Raw genomic sequence first — 18,930 nt, forward strand, 5'->3', positions numbered from 1 at the left:
CATCCAGCCTATACCTACCCTGGCACAACTTGAGACTGTGTCCCCTTGTTCTATTGCTGGTTACCTGGGAGAAGAGGCCAACCCCCACCTGGCTACAATGTCCCTTCAGGTAGTTGTAGACAGTAATAAGATCACCCCTGAGCCTCCTCTTCTCCAGGCTAAACAGGCCCAGTTCCCTCAACCTCTCCTCATAGGATTTGTGTTCCAGGCCTCTCACCAGCTTCGTTGCCCTTCTCTGGACATGTTCCAGTACCTCAACATCTTTCTTGAATTGAGGGGCCCAGAACTGGACACAGCACTCAAGGTGTGGCCTGACCAGTGCTGAGTACAGGGGAAGAATAACCTCCCTTGTCCTACTGGCCACACTGTTCCTGATGCAGGCCAGGATGCCATTGGCTCTCTTGGCCACCTGGGCACACTGCTGGCTCATCTTCAGCTTACTATCTATCAGTACCCCCAGGTCCCTTTCCTCCTGGCTGTTCTCCAGCCACTCAGTCCCCAGCCTATAGCGCTGCTTGGGGTTATTGTGGCCGAAGTGCAGAACCCTGCACTTGGCCTTGTTAAATCTCATCCCATTGGCCTCTGCCCACCCATCCAGCCTGTCCAGGTCCCTCTGCAGGGCTCTCCTACCTTCCAACAGATCAACACCTGCTCCTAGCTTGGTGTCATCTGCAAACTTACTGATGCTGGACTCAATGCCCTCGTCCAGATCATCAATAAAGATGTTGAACAGGACTGGGCCCAGCACTGATCCTTGGGGAACACCACTTGTGACTGGCTGCCAACTGGACGTGGCACCATTCACCACCACTCTCTGAGCTCTGCCATCCAGCCAGTTCTTGATCCAGCACAGAGTGAATCTGTCCAAACCATGAGCTGCCAGCTTGGCTAGGAGCTTCTTGTGGCAGACAGTGTCAAAGGCTTTGCTGAAGTCCAAGTAGACTACATCCACAGCCTTCCCCACATTCACCAGGCGGGTAACCTGATCATAAAAGGAGATCAGGTTGGTGAGGCAGGACCTGCCCTTCCTAAACCCATGCTGGCTGGGCCTGATCCCTTGGCTATCCTGTAGGTGCTTTGTGATGGCACCCAAGATGACCTGTTCCATCACCTTGCCTGGCACTGAGGTCAGGCTCACAGGTCTGTAGTTTTCTGGCTCCTCCTTACGACCCTTCTTGTGTATGGGAATCACATTGGCCAGCTTCCAGTCTTCAGGGACCTCTCCAGTGAGCCAGGACTGCTGATAAATGATGGAGAGTGGCTTGGCCAGCTCAGCTGCCAGCTCTCTCAGCACCCTAGGGTGGATCCCATCCGGTCCCGTGGACTTGTGAGGATCCAAGTGACTTAGCAGATCCCTTACTGCTTCCTCATGGATTAGAGGGGGACTGTACTGGTCCCTGACTCCATCCACCACTTCAGGAGTCCAGCTGTCCTGGAGACAACCTGTCCCACTAGTGAAGATTGAGGCAAAGAAGGTATTAAGCACCTCTGCCTTTTCCTCATCCTTTGTCACTCTATTCCCCTCTCTATCTAACAAGGACTGGAGGTTGTCCTTGGCCCTTCTCTTGCCATTCATATATTTAAAGAAACACTTTTTATTTTCCTTGGCAGCCGTGGCCAGCCTGAGCTCCAAGTGGGCTTTTGCCTCTCTAATTTTTCCTCTACAAGACCTAGCAACCTCCTTGAACTTCTCCTGGGACACCTCCCCTCTTTTCCAAAGGTGATACACTCTCTTTTTAATCTTTAATTCCTTCAGCAGCTCCCTGCCCATCCAGCCTGGCTGCCTCCCTCGTCGGCTCATCTTCCGGCTCAGTGGCACTGCCTGCTCCTGTGCCTTCAGGAGTTCTTTCTTGAAGCAGGTCCAACCTTCCTGGACCCCTTTGTTTCTAAGGGCTATTTCCCAAGGAACTTTCTGAATTAGTTCCTTAAATAGGCTGAAGTCTGCCCTTCGGAAGTCCAGTGTGGAGGTTCTGTTGATGCCCCTCCTGGTTTCTCCACGTATTGAAAACTCTATAATTTCATGGTCACTGGACCCCAGGCAGCCTCCAACCACCACATCCCCTACCAGCCCCTCTCTATTTGTGAGCAGCAGGTCAAACAGGGCTGCCCCCCTGGTAGGCTCACGTAACAGCTGGGATAGGAAGTTGTCTTCCACACATTGCAGAAACCTTCTAGACTGCTTCTTCTCTGCAGTGTTTAAGTCCCAGCAGATGTCTGGTAGGTTAAAGTCGCCCACCAGAACAAGGGCAGGTGATCTTGAGGCAGCCTCCAGCTGCTTAAAGAGTAATAAATCAACCTCTTCTTCCTGGTTGGGTGGTCTGTAACAGACTCCAACCAGGATATCAGCCTTGTTGGCCTTCGCCTTAAGTCTCACCCATAATGACTCAACTTGAACATCTTTGATTTCTACCTCCACGACATCCAGAGCATCCCTAATATACAGAGCCACTCCCCCGCCCTTTCTCCCTTGCCTGTCTCTCCTGAAGAGTCTGTAGCCATTGATCACAGCACACCAATCATGTGAACTATCCCACCACGTTTCAGTGATGGCAACAATATCATAGTTTTCCTCCAGCACCAGAGCTTCCAGCTCCTCTTGTTTGTTACCCATACTGCGTGCATTAGTGTACATGCACTTCAGCTGGGCTGCTGCTTTTACTCCTAGCTCTAGCCTACCTTCCTCAATTCCCTTTGATTTATCTCTGGTGCTGTCATGTTTAACCCCCTCCCCCTTCCATTCTAGTTTAAAGCCCTCTCAACAAGCCCAGCCAGCTTATGTGCCAGGGTCCTTCTCCCCTTCTGTGATAGTTGTGTCCCATCTGCTGATTGCAGACCTGTGGCAAGATGAAGTTCCCCAATATCAAAGAATCCAAAGTTATGTTGGATGCACCAACCTCTGAGCCACTTGTTCATCAAATATGCTTTCCTATTCTTCTCTGTATTCCAGCCTGTGACCTCTCCATGACCTCTCTGGGAAGCCTGTTCCAGTGCTCTGTTACCCTTACAGTAAAGAAGTTCCCCCTTGTGTTGAGGCAGAACCTCTTTTGCTGCAATTTACACCCCTAACTCCTTGTCCTATCACAGGGAGCAAGTGAGCAGAGCCTGTCCCCTCCTTAAAACTACAGCAATGGCATCCAGGTCATGAATTTACTTCATCCTCTCCTGAATTAACATCATCATTAAAATAGCTCGCTAATAAAGACAAAATAAATGAATGTCCATTGTCTTCTCTGAGGGATTGTCTTTTCCTATATAAAAGTTTGCAAATTGAGTCCTAAAACCTTGGTTTTGGAGTGTATTTTTTGTTGTTGTTGTTTTGGTTTGGTTTTTTTCTTTTTCATTTCCATTATGCCACAGGAAACATCTTGAATTCATAGCTAGCATTAGGAAGTGAAGATTGCTTGGTTTAAGTGCCCAGTTGTCAGCTGCTGTTATTAATGTATCATATATTATCTCTATGGAAAAAACACAATACACCTGAAAACGAATAAGCAAACAGACCTGTTTTGTAGCTGATATCACTTTATATGTGTGGCATATAAAATATGGTAGAACAAAAGTTTTGAAATGCTTATTTTGCTGCCTAAAAGAAGGAAATCAATCAAAATTGTGAAGCAAAACTTTTTTATAGAGAGAAGTAACTGGTAGGTAATAGACCTCTCAAGCTTTGTAGATATTGTCTGAAGATGATCAGCTGCTAGCCAAACCTCAAATACTTCAGCTGCATTGCAGCAATATTCTGAGTAACCTTTGAAATTCAAACTGCAAAGCTGTAAGTAGGAGAAAAGTGTAGGTTAAGGGGACAACTTCTATAAGAGTACATGTAAAGACTAAATCCCTAGCTCTAAAGACTGCAAGTAATGTAGAATTATCTTTTGCCTTTTGTTTACTCTTCCACTTCATAGGTAGGCATTTGACCATATATTTTCATTTAGTCAAATTTGGTTTATTTTCAGGTTGAATAATAGGTGTACCTAATTTCTTTGGAATGTCTGAATGCAGGAATTACCTGCTGACAAGTTTCAGGGATTAACACTGAGGTTGGCATTGCCACATGTTGGGGTTTTGTTTAGGATTTTACCCACAAAACACAGTGGGCAAAAGCAGCAAAATATTTCTTGTCTTCTAATTGGACATGTTCATAAAAAGTGTTAGTCCATTTACAATAATGTTACCATTCATAGCCAACAGTAGTACAGAAAAGCTTCTGTTAACAGTCAAAATTGTTACAAAGAAAAACTTTCCTGTTATCTACCTTTTTTTTTTCTTCCCTGGAGTAATGCTTATCCTTCTGGTGTCCCTCTGGGTCTTAAGCTTAATAGAATCAGCCCTCCCTAGGTGCAGGAGTTAGATGGGGAGGTCAGGCAGCTGTCGATGCCCCAGCTTCTCTGCATGGAGGGCTAATAAAGTGTTCACTTCTCACCAGTGTGGGAATTTGGCTGGGTTTGGATGTATGCATTATCTTAACACAGCCTGTATAATTGAACTTTCTCTTTACAGGTTCTGAATTATTCAGTTTTCTATTTTCTGCCTTATTTAAAGTGGTCTAACAAGATTGTATTCCTGTAGTGCCCATCGTGAGTTGTGTTTACAGTTTTGGGCGTCTGTTACTATCCTGTATTTACACTCTTGCAAGCCATTTTTTATTCTAGCATCATAGATAATTCAGTCTGCACAGATGTTTACTCATATCTCTATAAACTCAAAATATCCTAAACCAAACCTGACTGCTAAACAGTTTTTATTGTGAATTAATTAAGCTAAAGTTAACTTCTGCCAAGACAAATGTCAATCAAATCCTTAGACCCTGCCTTGTAAGGCAAATAAAAGGTCTCTTAAGAGTAATGGAGAGAAACTGTATTTATGGGCTACAGAAGTGTTCCTTTCAACAAAAACAATACTCCTGCAACTACAGGAAGTTTTTAGCTATGAAATACATATACCATACTGTGGGTCCTGTCCTTCACAGAACTCCTCTTTTATGACACAAGTCAAAAGTTATTTTTCAAGAAGGATTCTTCTTGCCAACATTCTTTGTTTTCTTGAGTACTGAGAAATCAAACAAACAGCCTTAGTGCAAAACCCTGTAATCCTAGGATGATGAAGAGTGTCAATACTAAGCCTATGAAAATGCATAACTCAGGAAATATATGTTTGTGACTCACAGGGGAAACTGAAACTGCTTCAAAAGTTTATAAACTATATGAAGGAAGCAGCTTTGAAAAGGCAGAAGTGGTGGTAACCATTCTATCCCATTCACTTACAAGAATCAGTTGGAGACTAATGTGAGTGTGTGTATCTATGTATCTATCTATCTCTCCAGATACTGTCTTCTGTATTGTGCTAGTTTGAAGCAGGCTAGAATGTTTTGGTGAGAGAAAGTAGATAATTGGCTATGAAAGGAAAACATGGTTGTGTCTCTTCTCTCACAGTCCCGCTGGGAAGTATGGGAACAAGAAGTAAACATTAGATAACATTCTCCATTTTGTCTCTCACTCTGCTTTTGGCTTTAGACTGAGCAAAATCTCCTTAACCTCGCTGCCACTAACCTTGCTCCTTAACCTCTTGGCTGCACCTCTATTCTTTCTCAGGATTGGGGTAAGGTTGAAAGGGGCAGGGGGAGGTGCAAGGGTGGTTGAGAGCCCCTCCTGGGGACTCAGGTTTCTGGGAGGGGAGTTGTGCTTCTGTATTACTTTTCCTTTGTCTATTTCTGTCTATAACTGTATATACTGTAAATAGCTGCTTGTATATTGTGCTAGCTGTAAATAAATAGCTTCATTTATATTCCCAGAGCCTGGCTGAGTTAGCTGGAGCATTTCTAAAAGTGGGGGGGGGGGCGGGATAGAAGCCAAACCACCACATCTTTTATTTGGCTTTCCCAACGTGGGGCTAATTCATTTGAGTGACTGTTAATTAACTCTGGGAATCAAAATGAAGCTAGTAAAGCAGCTATTGTATTTGCTTGGAGCGTTACTCTGGTCTGGCTTCGTGTTTTTGGCATTTAGTTGGATAAAGGCTCAAATTGTTGCTTATTTTATTGATTTAGCTTATAAGAAGGCTAAAGCTAAAGTTTCAGACGTGAGCTAAAGTTTCAGATGTGTGATATTTCTCCTGGAAACATATAATAAGCAGTACAATTTTTTGCTGTATGTAAGAAGTAGAAAGATGTAACAGCACTGCTGTCGTTACTGATCTCACAACACTCTGCAGATTTTGATTTAAATCTGCAATAGCTTGAGAGCTTGACTGTGCTCTCAGAGATCAGACTAGGAGATCTCTACGCCCAAGAAAAGTTTAAAGTGAAAATGCATCTGTCAAAAATAATCATGTATTTGACATATGTCCAAAATTTGATTGTGCCCAACTCAAGCAATTACAGTTTCCTTTTCACTGAGGACTGAAGACATTTTTGTGAGTGGGTCTAGAAAAAAAGATTAAGTGTAAGCTATGGTAGTCTTAATTTACTTGCTAGTACTTTATTTTAAGGTAACATGAACTTTAAGAGAGAAAGAGTAAAATTTGGTGGGTCTTTTTTGTGATGTGCAGTTTTAGCGCGATGTCATGCTGGCTCTGCAGGCTGATTGCATGGAGGCATTTAGAGCCTGTTCCTGATAAACTCGAGGCAGTTTCCAGGCAGTTTGGGATGCACTAAGGCAGTAAGCAATGGCAGCAGGCAAGCAGCAAGCATGTATACTATAGAGAGCACACGTTGTGTTTACCTGCTTATCTCTTTTTATCAATGTAGCCTAAGACTAATGGACCTTTGGACACTGAATAGCCAATCAGATGGCAGTTATCCAAGCTTGATCATATTAGGTGAAACCATAGGCTTGCTTTACCAAAATTTGGGAAAAACATAAGCCTTGCACAAGGCAGACACAAAGCTAAGCCTGTGTACCTTGTTTACCACAGGATGTAAACAAGTCTGGGCAGGCCAGAGTCCTTAGACTCAATGGCTCCAGGTTCTTTGTCCTCTTTCCTATGATTGCTTCTCTCCAAAACAGAAAGAGGGAGAGGAGAAAAACATGTCTGGACAATCCAGGACATGTATAAGCCTATTTTGGCCTATCAGGCCTACCATGACAGAAAAGAAGGCTCAGGGGAGACCTTGTTGCTCTCTATGAATACCTGAAGGGAGGTTGTAGCCAGATGGGGGTTGGTCTCTTCTAGGCAACCAGGGACAGAAGGACACAGTCTCAGGATGCATCAGGGGAGGTTTAGGCTGGACATAAGGAAAAAAAATATTCAGACAGTGATTTGCCATTGGAATGGGCTGCCCAGGGAGGTGCTGGAGTCACTGTCCCTGGAGGTGTTTAAAAAGAGACTGGATGTGACACTTGGTGCCATGGTTTAGTTGATTGGGTGGTGCTAGGTAACAGATTGGACTTGATGATCTTGACGGTTTTTTCCAACCTGATTAATTCTGTGGTTCTGTGAAATTAATTACTGTACTTAGAAATATTTCCCTCACTCCCCCATGTGCTTAACCATTACCAGGTTATTTGTTACTGATAAATAAATGATAAATACTGATAAATGTCAATGATAAATAAACACAATGGGTATTTCTTTCAAAATAATCGTTTTGATTTTGGCTGCAACTGCCAAGGAATAAATAGGAAACTTTATGCTTGGTCTCTTAGATGTGCTTTGCTTAAAAAGAAAATAAATTGCACTAAATGAAACAACATATTTAATTACTGAGCCCTGTTCTCAATCCATTTATTTTAATCTCAATAGCAAATGTTTAACTTGTATCCATTATTTCATACCAGGAAAAAAATTCTTCTAAATTAAATCTCATAATGAAATAAGCCAGAAAGACTCTCCCAGAAGTCAGCAAAATTGCATTAACAGAAGAGTCATAAAATGGCAAACAAATCTTATAAACATGCCATATCAAATGCATTTTTTTGTGTGCTTGTGACAGTGAGGATGTGAAGCCTTTCAGTTAAAGACTCACATATTCATTCCTTTATTTGTACCATTCATTTCTTAAATCAGCTTCTCAAGTTTTAACCAGCCAGTTGTGAAATTGTTTATTAGCATCTGAGCTGCATATGCATTAATATTTTCAACTAAGCAACTCAGGGCCCAAGTGAGATATTATTAATGTATATAAATACCTGAAAGGAGGGTGCAAAATAGACAGAACCCGTGGTGCCCAATGACAGGAAACACTTGCACCTTCCATCTGAGCTTAAGAGAATACATACTGTGAGGGAAAACAAGCACTGAAATAGTTTTTAAGAGAAATTGAAGAGTCTCTGTCCTAAGAGATATTCAAAAGGTTTTTTTGCCTTCTTGGATATGGTCCTGGGCAACCAGCTCTAGGGTTCTCTGGTTGAGCCATGTGATTGGATCACATCGGCCAGAGGTCCCTTTCAACCTCAATCATTCTGTGATTTTGTGAAGTATTCAGAGATAGGGGATGGAACAAATTAACTTGTGGTGAGAAAATCTGTAATTCAGGAAGCAAAAAGTCCTCCTAGAAATACAATCATTGTGAACCACCTGTGAAAGCAACCTGTCTTGCATCTCAGCTACCTAAATAAGCCATACTGAGAGAATGAAAATGTTGATGTAAACAGTAAAAATCAGGATGGGGTTAATGTAACATTCATATCCTTCTTGTATTCTCTCTTTTATCTACTTAGGAGCATATAAATTGAACTAACTTGTAGTGTTTAATATTCAATTTTCTTTGTCTCAGAGAAGAATCAAATCGTTTTATTGTAACACACGTGTCCTGAGAAACAGGCATTTAGATCGAGTGGATTTTGCTTTTCAGGTCCAGGTGAACATGAACAACGGAGCAGCCAATTATCTTCTTGGTTAATTTCAGATATAGGAAAAAACCCCTCAAATGTTCAGAACTTCATTGGTACATTGTGCAACACATGACTGACCTTTCAGTAGTAGATGTGCCCTTTCCACATTCGTTTGAGATGAAAGCTGTTCATCTCGGAATACTTTTCTTGTATGAATAACTTAGAACCAGGTTAGAAGTAACCTCAAAAGATTTAAACTTTTGTGGGAAGGGGACCCTAGAGGAGATTACGTAGCACTCTGTCCAGTTGTGTCTTGAAAACCTCTGGTTGTGGGACCTCCATTACATCCCTTAGGCGAATCTTCCAGTCGTGATTATTCTCTCACTGGAAAAAAAAACTTCTTTAGGTCAAAATAAAACCTCTCCCTGTGCAATGTTTACTCACTGCCCTTTATCTTCTCCACGTGTCTCCTTGTGAAGGGAGAGCTCCAGTCCTTTAGTACTAGAAAACTCTGATCAAGTCCCCCCTGCACTTTCTCCAGGGGGAAAAGATCTTACTATTCAGTCTTTCCTTCTAAGACAGGTTTTACAACTGGTCAAGCCACCCCCTGAGTACTGTGTCCAGTTCTGGGCTCCTCAATTCAAGAGACATATCGAGATATTGGAACATGACCAGAGAAGGGCAATGAAGCTGGTGAGAGGCCTGGAACACAAACCTTATGAGGAGAGGCTGAGGGAGGTGGGGGTTGTTTAGCCTGGAGAAGTGGAGGCTCAGGGGTGACCTCACTGCTGTCTACAACTACCTGAAGGGAGGCTGTAGCCAGGTGGGGGTTGGTCTCTTCTGACAGGCAACCAGCACCAGAAGGGGACACAGTCTGAAGATGTGCTGGGGGACATATAGGCTGGATGCTAGGAGGAAGTTGTTGCCAGAGAGAGTGATTGGCATTGGAATGGGCTGCCCAGGGAGGTGTTGAAGAAAAGTATGGATGAGGCACTTAGTGCCATGGTCTAGCTGATTGGCTAGGGCTGGGTGCTAGGTTGATGATCTTGGAGGTCTCTTCCAATGTGATTGATTCTATGATTCTATGATTGTAGCAGAATACCTGAGGTCTACAGGCAAATAGGAACAGCTTGGTTGGTAATCCTGATTCGTATGAAAGCTGTCCACTTAGTGTAGCAGTTGCTGGCCCACATTCTCTAAATGAAAGGAAGAAAAGAGAAACATGGAGCAATGTGTGATTTTTTGCACCAAGGCCTGTTTAATCTATCTTATAAACTAGGCCAAATCAGAAGCAAATAAGTCTGTACAGGCAGCTAATGATTAGTTGGCTATTTGACAGCTGCCAGCAAGCCCAGTGCTAGAAAAATTACTGTCATTATGAACTGCTTCTACTATGAAGATTTTTTTCATTAAAAAAATGTGAATCCATTCTATTTCAACAGCAATATTATGAAGTTTGCCTTTTCATGGTCTTTAATAACCAATTTTCTGCCAGAATAACCCAGGATGCTATCATATGGGTTCTAAATTAAAATGTATTATAAAAAAAAAAAAACCCAAGCCACTGCATCCTGTCAGAGGCATAATTAAGTTACAGTTCAAATAGCATATGCAGTGCATATGTATTGTAACTAAGTATTAGTTTACAGTCCATTCTATTTGTTTAAAAGAGTTGCAAATGAATCTGAGGGATGTGGCATAATGGTGTTAAAAAGTGCTTACACACTCTTGTTGATTGCACTACTTTGTTATGCATGTGTTTGGATTGAAGGCAATCTAATTGCAAATATATTCTCAAGAGCAAACTTCTGTTTTAAAGATGTTACAGGCTTTGGCCTTAATTACAGCAGAGTAGACCCAAGTGGGCAAATCGTGGTAGAGAGCTGCCTTTTCTGTCACAGGGGAATCACAGAACTGTCAGGGTTGGAAGGGACCTCCAAGATCAGCCAGTTCCTACCCCTCTGCCATGGGCAGGGACACCTCACACCAGATCAGATTGCTCAGAGCCACAACCAGCCTGGCCTTAAAAACTTCCAGGGATGGGGCTTCCACCACCTCCCTGGGAAACCTGTTCCAGTGTCTCAGCACCCTCATGGTGAAGAACTTCTTCCTAACATTCAACCTGAATCTACCCACTTTTAGTTTTGCTCCATTCCCTCTAATCCTATCATAGAATCACAGAATCAACCAGATTGGAAGAGACCTCCAAGATCATCCAGTCCAACCTAGCACCCAGCCTTATCCAATCAACTAGACCATGGCACTAAGTGCCTCATCCAGGCTTTTCTTGAACACCTCCAGGGATGGCAACTCCACCACCTCCTTGGGTAGCATAACAGGACTGTGATTTGACACCTTTCTCCCTTCTACATCTCTTCCAGCATCCTAAGAAGTCCCTCACAGGTTTCTTGTAGGTCCCTTTCAGATATTAGAAGGCCACAATAAGGTCTCCTTGGAGCCTTCTTTTCTCAGTATCAGTGCTGTAGCTGAGTTCTGCTTCTGAGGGCAGGGTTCCTAGTTCAGATGTTTCCAGAGGGATGGCACCGGTGTGTGGTCAGCTTAGTTATTTCAGGCACTTCATTAAAAATTAGTTACAAGGCTTTCAAAAACCACTTTGACCGCACAATTGCCAAGCATATGTGCATATGTATTGCATAGCTTCTAAATCCTGGGGGCAAACTTGACAGATAATGCAGCAAATAGGAAGATTAAGATTTTAACGGTATATACTGTAAATATCTGCTTCTATCTTCACAGTATCACCAAGGTTGGAAGAGATCTCACAGATCATCAAGTCCAACCCTTTACCACAGAGCTCAAGGCCGGACCATGGCACCAAGTGCCACGTCCAACCTTGCCTTGAACTGCCCCAGGGACGGCGACTCCACCACCTCCCCGGGCAGCCCATTCCAGTGTCCAATGACTCTCTCAGTGAAGAACTTTCTCCTCACCTCAAGCCTAAATTTCCCCTGGCACAGCCTGAGGCTGTGTCCTCTCGTTCTGGTGCTGGCCACCTGAGAGAAGAGAGCAACTTCCTCCTGGCCACAACCACCCCTCAGGTAGTTGTAGACAGCAATAAGGTCACCCCTGAGCCTCCTCTTCTCCAGGCTAACCAATCCCAGCTCCCTCAGCCTCTCCTCATAGGGCTGTGCTCAAGGCCTCTCACCAGCCTCGTTGCCCTTCTCTGGACATGCTCAAGCATCTCAATGTCCCTCCTAAACTGGGGGGCCCAGAACTGAACACAGTACTCAAGGTGTGGTCTAACCAGTGCAGAGTACAGGGGCAGAATGACCTCCCTGCTCCTGCTGACCACACCATTCCTGATGCAGGCCAGGATGCCACTGGCTCTCTTGGCCACCTGGGCACACTGCTGGCTCATGTTCAGGTGGGTATCAATCAGTACCCCCAGATCCCTCTCTGTCTGGCTGCTCTCCAGCCACTCCGACCCTAGCCTGTATCTCTGCATGGGGTTGTTGTGGCCAAAGTGCAGCACCCTGCACTTTGAGCTATTGAACCCCATCCCCTTGGACTCTGCCCATCTGTCCAGGCGGTCAAGGTCCCGCTGCAGAGCCCTTCTGCCCTCCAACCCAGCCACATCTGCCCCCAGCTTGGTGTCATCTGCAAACTTGCTGATGACTGACTCCATGCCCTCATCCAGATCATCTATGAAGATGTTAAAGAGGATGGGGCCCAGCACTGATCCCTGAGGGACACCACTAGTGACAGCCTCCAGCTGGATGTGGCACCATTCACCACCACTCTCTGGGTCCGGCCCTCCAGCCAGTTCCTAACCCAGCGTAGAGTGTAGCCACCCAAGCCGTGGATCTTGTGCTAAGCTGTAAATATAAGCTTCACCCAATTTCCAGAGCCAGCTGAGTCTAGTCTGGGTGATTTCCAAATTGGGGGGGGGGGGGGGAGCAGGTAACACCCAAACCATCACAGTATCACAGTCATCATTTTACTGTCTCCCTGTGTAACCACCTTAATTTCTAAACTTCCATATGTTCCCACTGCCCTTTTTTAGTTTTTTTTTTAAATTTAATTATTTTGTCCTCCCCCAAAACTGCATTAAGATTTTCTTATCCACTGCTACAGCTCTCATCATTGAGGTCTTCACCCTCAAACCGCTTAGGCTGTAGGATGGTAAAAGAGCAAGATAGAATTTCCTTGCTGACATTTTTGAGCCTGTGGTTATCGCAAGAAGCAATCACAGGGAGAGTGTTTCTTGTCCCATGCATGCCAACTTGAGCAGATTCAATCCTTCTCAGGGAATGATACCAAGGGGCTTGTATGTATGCATTAGAGCAGGTATGAAACAATATCACAAAAAAGGATTGAAAGCTTAATGTAGAAGTAGGTGCTCATAACTAAGAGTTTTTTTCTGAAGTTAGAGTTAAAGATGAAACCCTAACCCTGAGCTGTCAGTTCCACCAAATTTCCAGAACTGATTTCAAAGCAAGGAGGTTGACAGGGAAAAGGCTGCATTATTTACTTGTTCTGCTTTGTGTCCTTTTTCTCTAAGTTTGTTGTTAAAGTAGCTACCTGCCCTTAGGTAGCTGTTCTGACTCTTGGCAAACTGGCAAAGCATTGGAAAAAGACCCTTAAAAATGCAAAATATATGAGGCCAACTTCATTATTGCCAACATATGCTGTTGAGGGTTGGGGGTTTTTTTGTTTGCTTGTTTGTTTTTCTTTAATAGCAACTATAATAGTAATCACAGAATGTCAGGGGTTGGAAGGCACCTCCAAAGATCATCCAGTCCAACCCCCCTGCCAGAGCAGGATCATCTATATCAGAAGTGATGGTTTAAGTGTTACCCACTCCCCCACACGTAAGAAATCACCCAGACTAGACTCAACCAAGCTGGAAATTAGAATGGAGCTTTATATTTACAGCTTAGCACAATATGCAAGCAGATATTTACAATATCTACAGCTATAGACAAAAACATACAAGTTAAAAAGGCAATACAGAAACACAACAGTCCTCCCAGAAACCTGAGGCCCCAGGAGGGGCTCCCAACCACCTTTCCACCTCCTTTCCACCCCTCTACCTTATCCCAGACTTTGCCTTATGTGCAAGGTGAGTTTGGAGAATACTCCAGGGGGGTTAGGAACCAGACAGATTAGTTGCACAGACAGCAGGTTATAGAGAGAAGGGAGGCAGCCAGAGACAGAAAACAACTCTGTTATGTATGCCTATGAGTGAAGTAGACATCACCATTGTTTCCTTTTCACAGCCTATAATCTAATTCTTCTCACCAAAATATTCTAGCTAGCTTCAAACTAGCACACCAGATCACACAGGACCACATCCAGGCAGGTTTTGAATATCTCCAGAGAGGGAGACTCCATAACCCCCCTGGGCAGCCTGTTCCAATGTTCTTTCACCCTCACAGGGAAAAAGAAATTCCTCATGTTTCCATGGAACTTCTAATCCCTCAACTTCTACCCATTGCCCCTTGTCCTTTCCTTGGGTGTCACCGAAAAGAGCCTGACTCCATCCTCTAGACACTCACCCTTTACATATTTATAAACATTTATGGGCTCATATAATGTCAGTGTAAAAAAATATATATTTCAATGATGTCTTCAACATGAACAATTAGAGGAAGTGTAAATTAAGCTGAGATTGTGATGGCTGTTCCTAAGATGAGGCTTATAGATGTGATTAGTTTTTCATAAGGATTTATTAGTTGAGGAAGGTGTTAAACCATCATTTTTAGGCTATGGACATAATTTGGACTGGTCTTTTTTATGCAGTATTACTCATGTTGCAATCCACAACCCATGACTTAGGCTCTAGAAAATCAGGGAATTCACTTACATGTATTACACATGATCTTTGAATACTAAATATGGGATGTTCACCTAAAGTGCCTTCAGAGTCTCTCTGGGTCTTATTGCAAAATGTTATCAGTGAGTAGAAGTCTAAAATAATACTCTGTGTGAACCACTCTGCTCAGGACACTGAATCAAAATGTACCTTATTACAGGAAGGCAGTCCACAAATACTGCTATGAGATGAAATTTGGCTGTTAGCAAGAGCAGGGTGAAATGAAATTTGCTATCACAGGGAAAATGATGCTCTGTGATAAGATGTTAAATAGTGCATCAAAAAGAGAAAAAGGGAAATACATGACTAAAATGATATGAATAATTGTTAAGGCTTTCAAAATACCATAATGATCTGTTCTGTCTTACAGGAACTCGATTAGCTCCAAAGGAAAAACTGGACATCCCAGTGTTATACATGCCAGATACAATGAAAACTTGTGAGGCTGTGGTGGTAATTCATGTAATGAGGGAAAATGGTGAAAACTGGCCTTATGAGGATTCTGCAGAATTAAATAAAGACTTAAAGAGGTAATTTATTCCAACAGGAAAATAAAAAGTAGCTGAGGATACTTAATCCTATCATCATTTTCTCCTTTGGCTATTCATGTGAAGCTCCCAAGGGCAATCGAGTGTCTCATTTTCAGAGCAATATGTATCTGACATAAGCTTTTGTTCTGCCCTGCAAAGTATGCAGGTTTAGAGTAAGATATTTATCTGTTTCAATACCTACCTTTTCTGAATTTCAGTAGAGATAATGTACAGTACTAGCTGCCAGTGGAGTTATTGAGCAAGTGAAAGCTCTTAGATGCCTCTAATTTTTCAGTACATTTGAGCTAATAATAATTCTCCTTGGGATTCATTTATACAACACATAAACTGCATAAGCTTTGCTTCAGTGTGGATATGGCATGAGAGAGCAGGTCAAGCCAAATTTTCTCATATCCTGAAAGAACATTAAAAGATGAAGTTAAAGTCAGTGGATGTAAATTTTTGCTGTTCTGATGGGGTTGGGTTTGATTTAATGTTTTTCTTAGACATGTTTAACATTACAGCATACAATAAAATGAAGTCTCACCTCTCCAACTCTCAAGTCTAGATTAGTTTTCAAAAAGGCTTCTCTGGAATATATCATAATGATACTCTGCACTTATTTCCCCACCAGTGTTACTCTAGGAGAGAATGGTGAACTTCAGGAAATACTTTGGATCTATCCTGTTTGTGGAATACCTGAAGCAGTGCAGCAGAAATTAGTTCCGGGTAGGTAGTGATTGAAAAAAAACCCCACCTCATAGAGTGTATTTAGGAAAATTAACTAGTCACTTTGTTCTCACCTGTTTGATCACAACAACTTGCAGTAGTACTTTGCTACATCTTAAAAAAAAAAGATAAATTTGCATGCTAAAAATAAAATCTCTTTCGTGACCTACGAAATCAATATAGATGTATTATTTTATTCTCACTGTGGATAAAAGGAGCTGGGAGCAGTTGAAAACCCCAAGATGCACACCCTTCAGTGTCCCAGTTAATGATGAGATAGACAACTGAAGGTGAATCATCTGAAAGACAGATACTAAGGTAGATTTATTCTTGTCTACCCAGAACACCTTTCTGGAGAGTTTACAGGGCACAAAATATTGGAGATGTCCAATGCTTTTCTCAGCCTTGAATTTCATTCCTTAAACAGAACCAGAATAGAGAGCAGTGTAAATAGCTGTAAGATTTCCCACTTGCTCCAGAGAAGTAAACCTGCATTAAAAGATTACTGACATTCATAAGATTTTTATTGTGCTGATTTTGGGGACAGTAAATGTTTATAGGTTTGATGTAACTATTTTATAAAGGTGTGATGTAATCCCAGAAATTGTGAACAGCTTTTCAAATCTATATCCTCAGTGCAACTACAACTCAGGCTGTAGATGAAGGACAATGCACCATCCTTTCATCTTGTATTTTAATGAGTTAATATATTTTTCTATACTATAGCAGACTAAGGAACAGGAATAAGTTTTGGAGGACTATAAAAATAGATATTTTTACTGTCATTAATCTAATTTTCTTAAGAACCCTTTACTTGCAGACAAATGCCAATGATGTGATATTAATTAGAGCTTTCATCTCATTAATTTCCACTTTAATACCTTCAGGAACCAAGCAAAATATTATCATGCAATCAACTGCTGCCAGAAATGATGACTTTAACAAGTCTCATTAGCATTTAAACTATGTATATTTATCTGAATGTTTGTTGTGTTATTTAAAGCTGTTATGTAATTCATTGGCAGACTTGCAGATAAATCTCCCTTTTATTGGGCTGTTTGTCTCAGTTACAGAAGTTATGAATTAAAACTGCTAGCATTCATAAATTCCTTCAGTGACATTCCTTTTGTGTACAAGCAAAAACTGATGTAACCTCAAATCTTAGGACACTTTAAATTCCTAAATCCTTCAAAACAGGAAAACTAAACTTTAGAATCTTATTTTAAGAATTATATATTTGATATTATTTTTTTTTTCATGCAAGGAGCTTTGCAGTCATTCTCAGTACATATCTCTTGTTGGTCATCAGCATGTTGTGTTGGGCTAATTTTTTTTTCCAAGTGATAGAGCTCTCATTGAAAAATGACCTGGAAAACTAAAATATTTACTTTTAAGTATATTTATGAAACAGATTCCATTCCTACTTTGATTCAGAAAGCCTTTGGTCCAAATAGAAATTGCTGTTGTAATACAGTGGTGGGTTAAAATGCACCAGACCGAATCAGAAGGCTTGGAAGCAAATGAAGCTGTGCATTTACAGCAAGCTAAAACATAACAGGCATATAATACAGTCCATATGTACAAGAATACATTCACAAATATTTGTCATTATCTACAAGGTAGGAACAACACAAGGAAGCCTGAAATGGATCCATCTGAATGGTTCCTCAACTCCCCTAGATGAACCTAGAAGGGTTTCCAGCAACCGGATCCACTCCCTCCTCCCTCTCCCTCCCTTCTCCTGCTACCTCCTAGACAGTTTGTACCAGCGATGTTAGGACAGAGATAAGGGGAGCAGTGTGAGGCAGGGAGTTGCAAGGAGATGGAAACCAAAGACAAGAAAGAAGAAAGATTGTTTATGTACTGACTTTTTATCCCAATTAGCAAACCAATGAATGACATAGACTTTATGATTAACCAATCCTCTATTTATTTACATTCTGTGCTGAGCTTTCAGGAAAGTCCCAATTTCTCCATTTGGAATTTTCCAATGAGTCTTAAACTACTACATACATGAATCCTAAGCAGGTAATTCCCAAGAAACCTGCTTTGTTTCTAAATCATTGTTTTCAATAATGATTGAGATAGCATTGTCATTTCTCTTGATGCAGACATTTATTAAAGTTGCCTGGAGGCTACAAGCTGTTCTGTCAAAAACTGAAGCTGCTTTACTAGTGCATTAGGCAGTTCATCTTTTGTGTCACTCTTATTTGCATCTTAATGTACTTCTAGAAGTCACTTGGCTTCCTATCTCATGAGACCAATTAAAATGATCTGTTGTCATAAGCCATGTAGTAGGTGTTAAGTAGATTACAACTTTACTATCTTATGGAAGTGATTACAAATGGAGAATCATCCAGAATGCTCAGTTAGTTCTTGTAGAGTCCAGGTAGCACACAGTAATCTAGATTGGAAAGGCACCACTGGAAGTCAACTAATCCAACTCCTTGCTTACATCTAATTAGAACAGATTGCTCAATGACTTGTTCAGTCCTTGGATAGGATCCACATGGATATGATATTTATCCATAAATATTAATTAGCCATTTTGGACAAAATAAAAGGTAGAATGATTTCTGGTAGCAACATGAGCTGTAGAATAGAAAATGGTGCAAGCATAACATACGCACATAGTAAATACTTGGTAAGATGGTGTAATACAGATAATGTAATCTATTCTTAAATATGAGACCATGAGGTCTTGAACTAAAGATATTTTTTTTTACTATTTCAGGAGCTCTCCTTTGTGGAAATATTTAGAAGAGAGCTCTATAAATTACTTAAACCCTCTTAAACAGGAAAAAAAAGGCCAAGGAGGGGGAAAAAAAAGGCACTTAATTTTCTCAGAGAAATTAAATTTCTTGAACCTAATATACATTTATATATTTTCTGAGGTGATGATAGTGCATCGAGCTCCAGAACTAGAAGTTGAAGCTAAATAAGCATAGTACAGAAATAAGGCTTACATTGCTCTTTAATAACTTTACATAATTGCTTACCAAGATGGGATTCTAAATTGTTTACCATTAAATCTGGATGTTAAATTTTGAAGAATCATTCAGTA

General features: G+C 41.7%; 1 protein-coding gene across 1 annotated transcript in view; it reads left to right on the forward strand.

Moving 5' to 3' along the window:
* The window catches only part of CFAP47 (cilia and flagella associated protein 47), a 287,488-nt gene that overhangs the window by 231,915 nt on the left and 36,643 nt on the right, over positions 1 to 18,930 (forward strand). The window contains exons 57-58 of the mRNA XM_064151944.1: positions 14,978 to 15,137; positions 15,772 to 15,866. Coding sequence (XP_064008014.1) covers positions 14,978 to 15,137; positions 15,772 to 15,866 — 255 coding nt within the window. The remainder of the gene's footprint in view (positions 1 to 14,977; positions 15,138 to 15,771; positions 15,867 to 18,930) is intronic.

This window comes from Pogoniulus pusillus, chromosome 12, assembly GCF_015220805.1.
Source record: "Pogoniulus pusillus isolate bPogPus1 chromosome 12, bPogPus1.pri, whole genome shotgun sequence".
In the NCBI taxonomy this organism is placed as follows: domain Eukaryota; kingdom Metazoa; phylum Chordata; class Aves; order Piciformes; family Lybiidae; genus Pogoniulus; species Pogoniulus pusillus.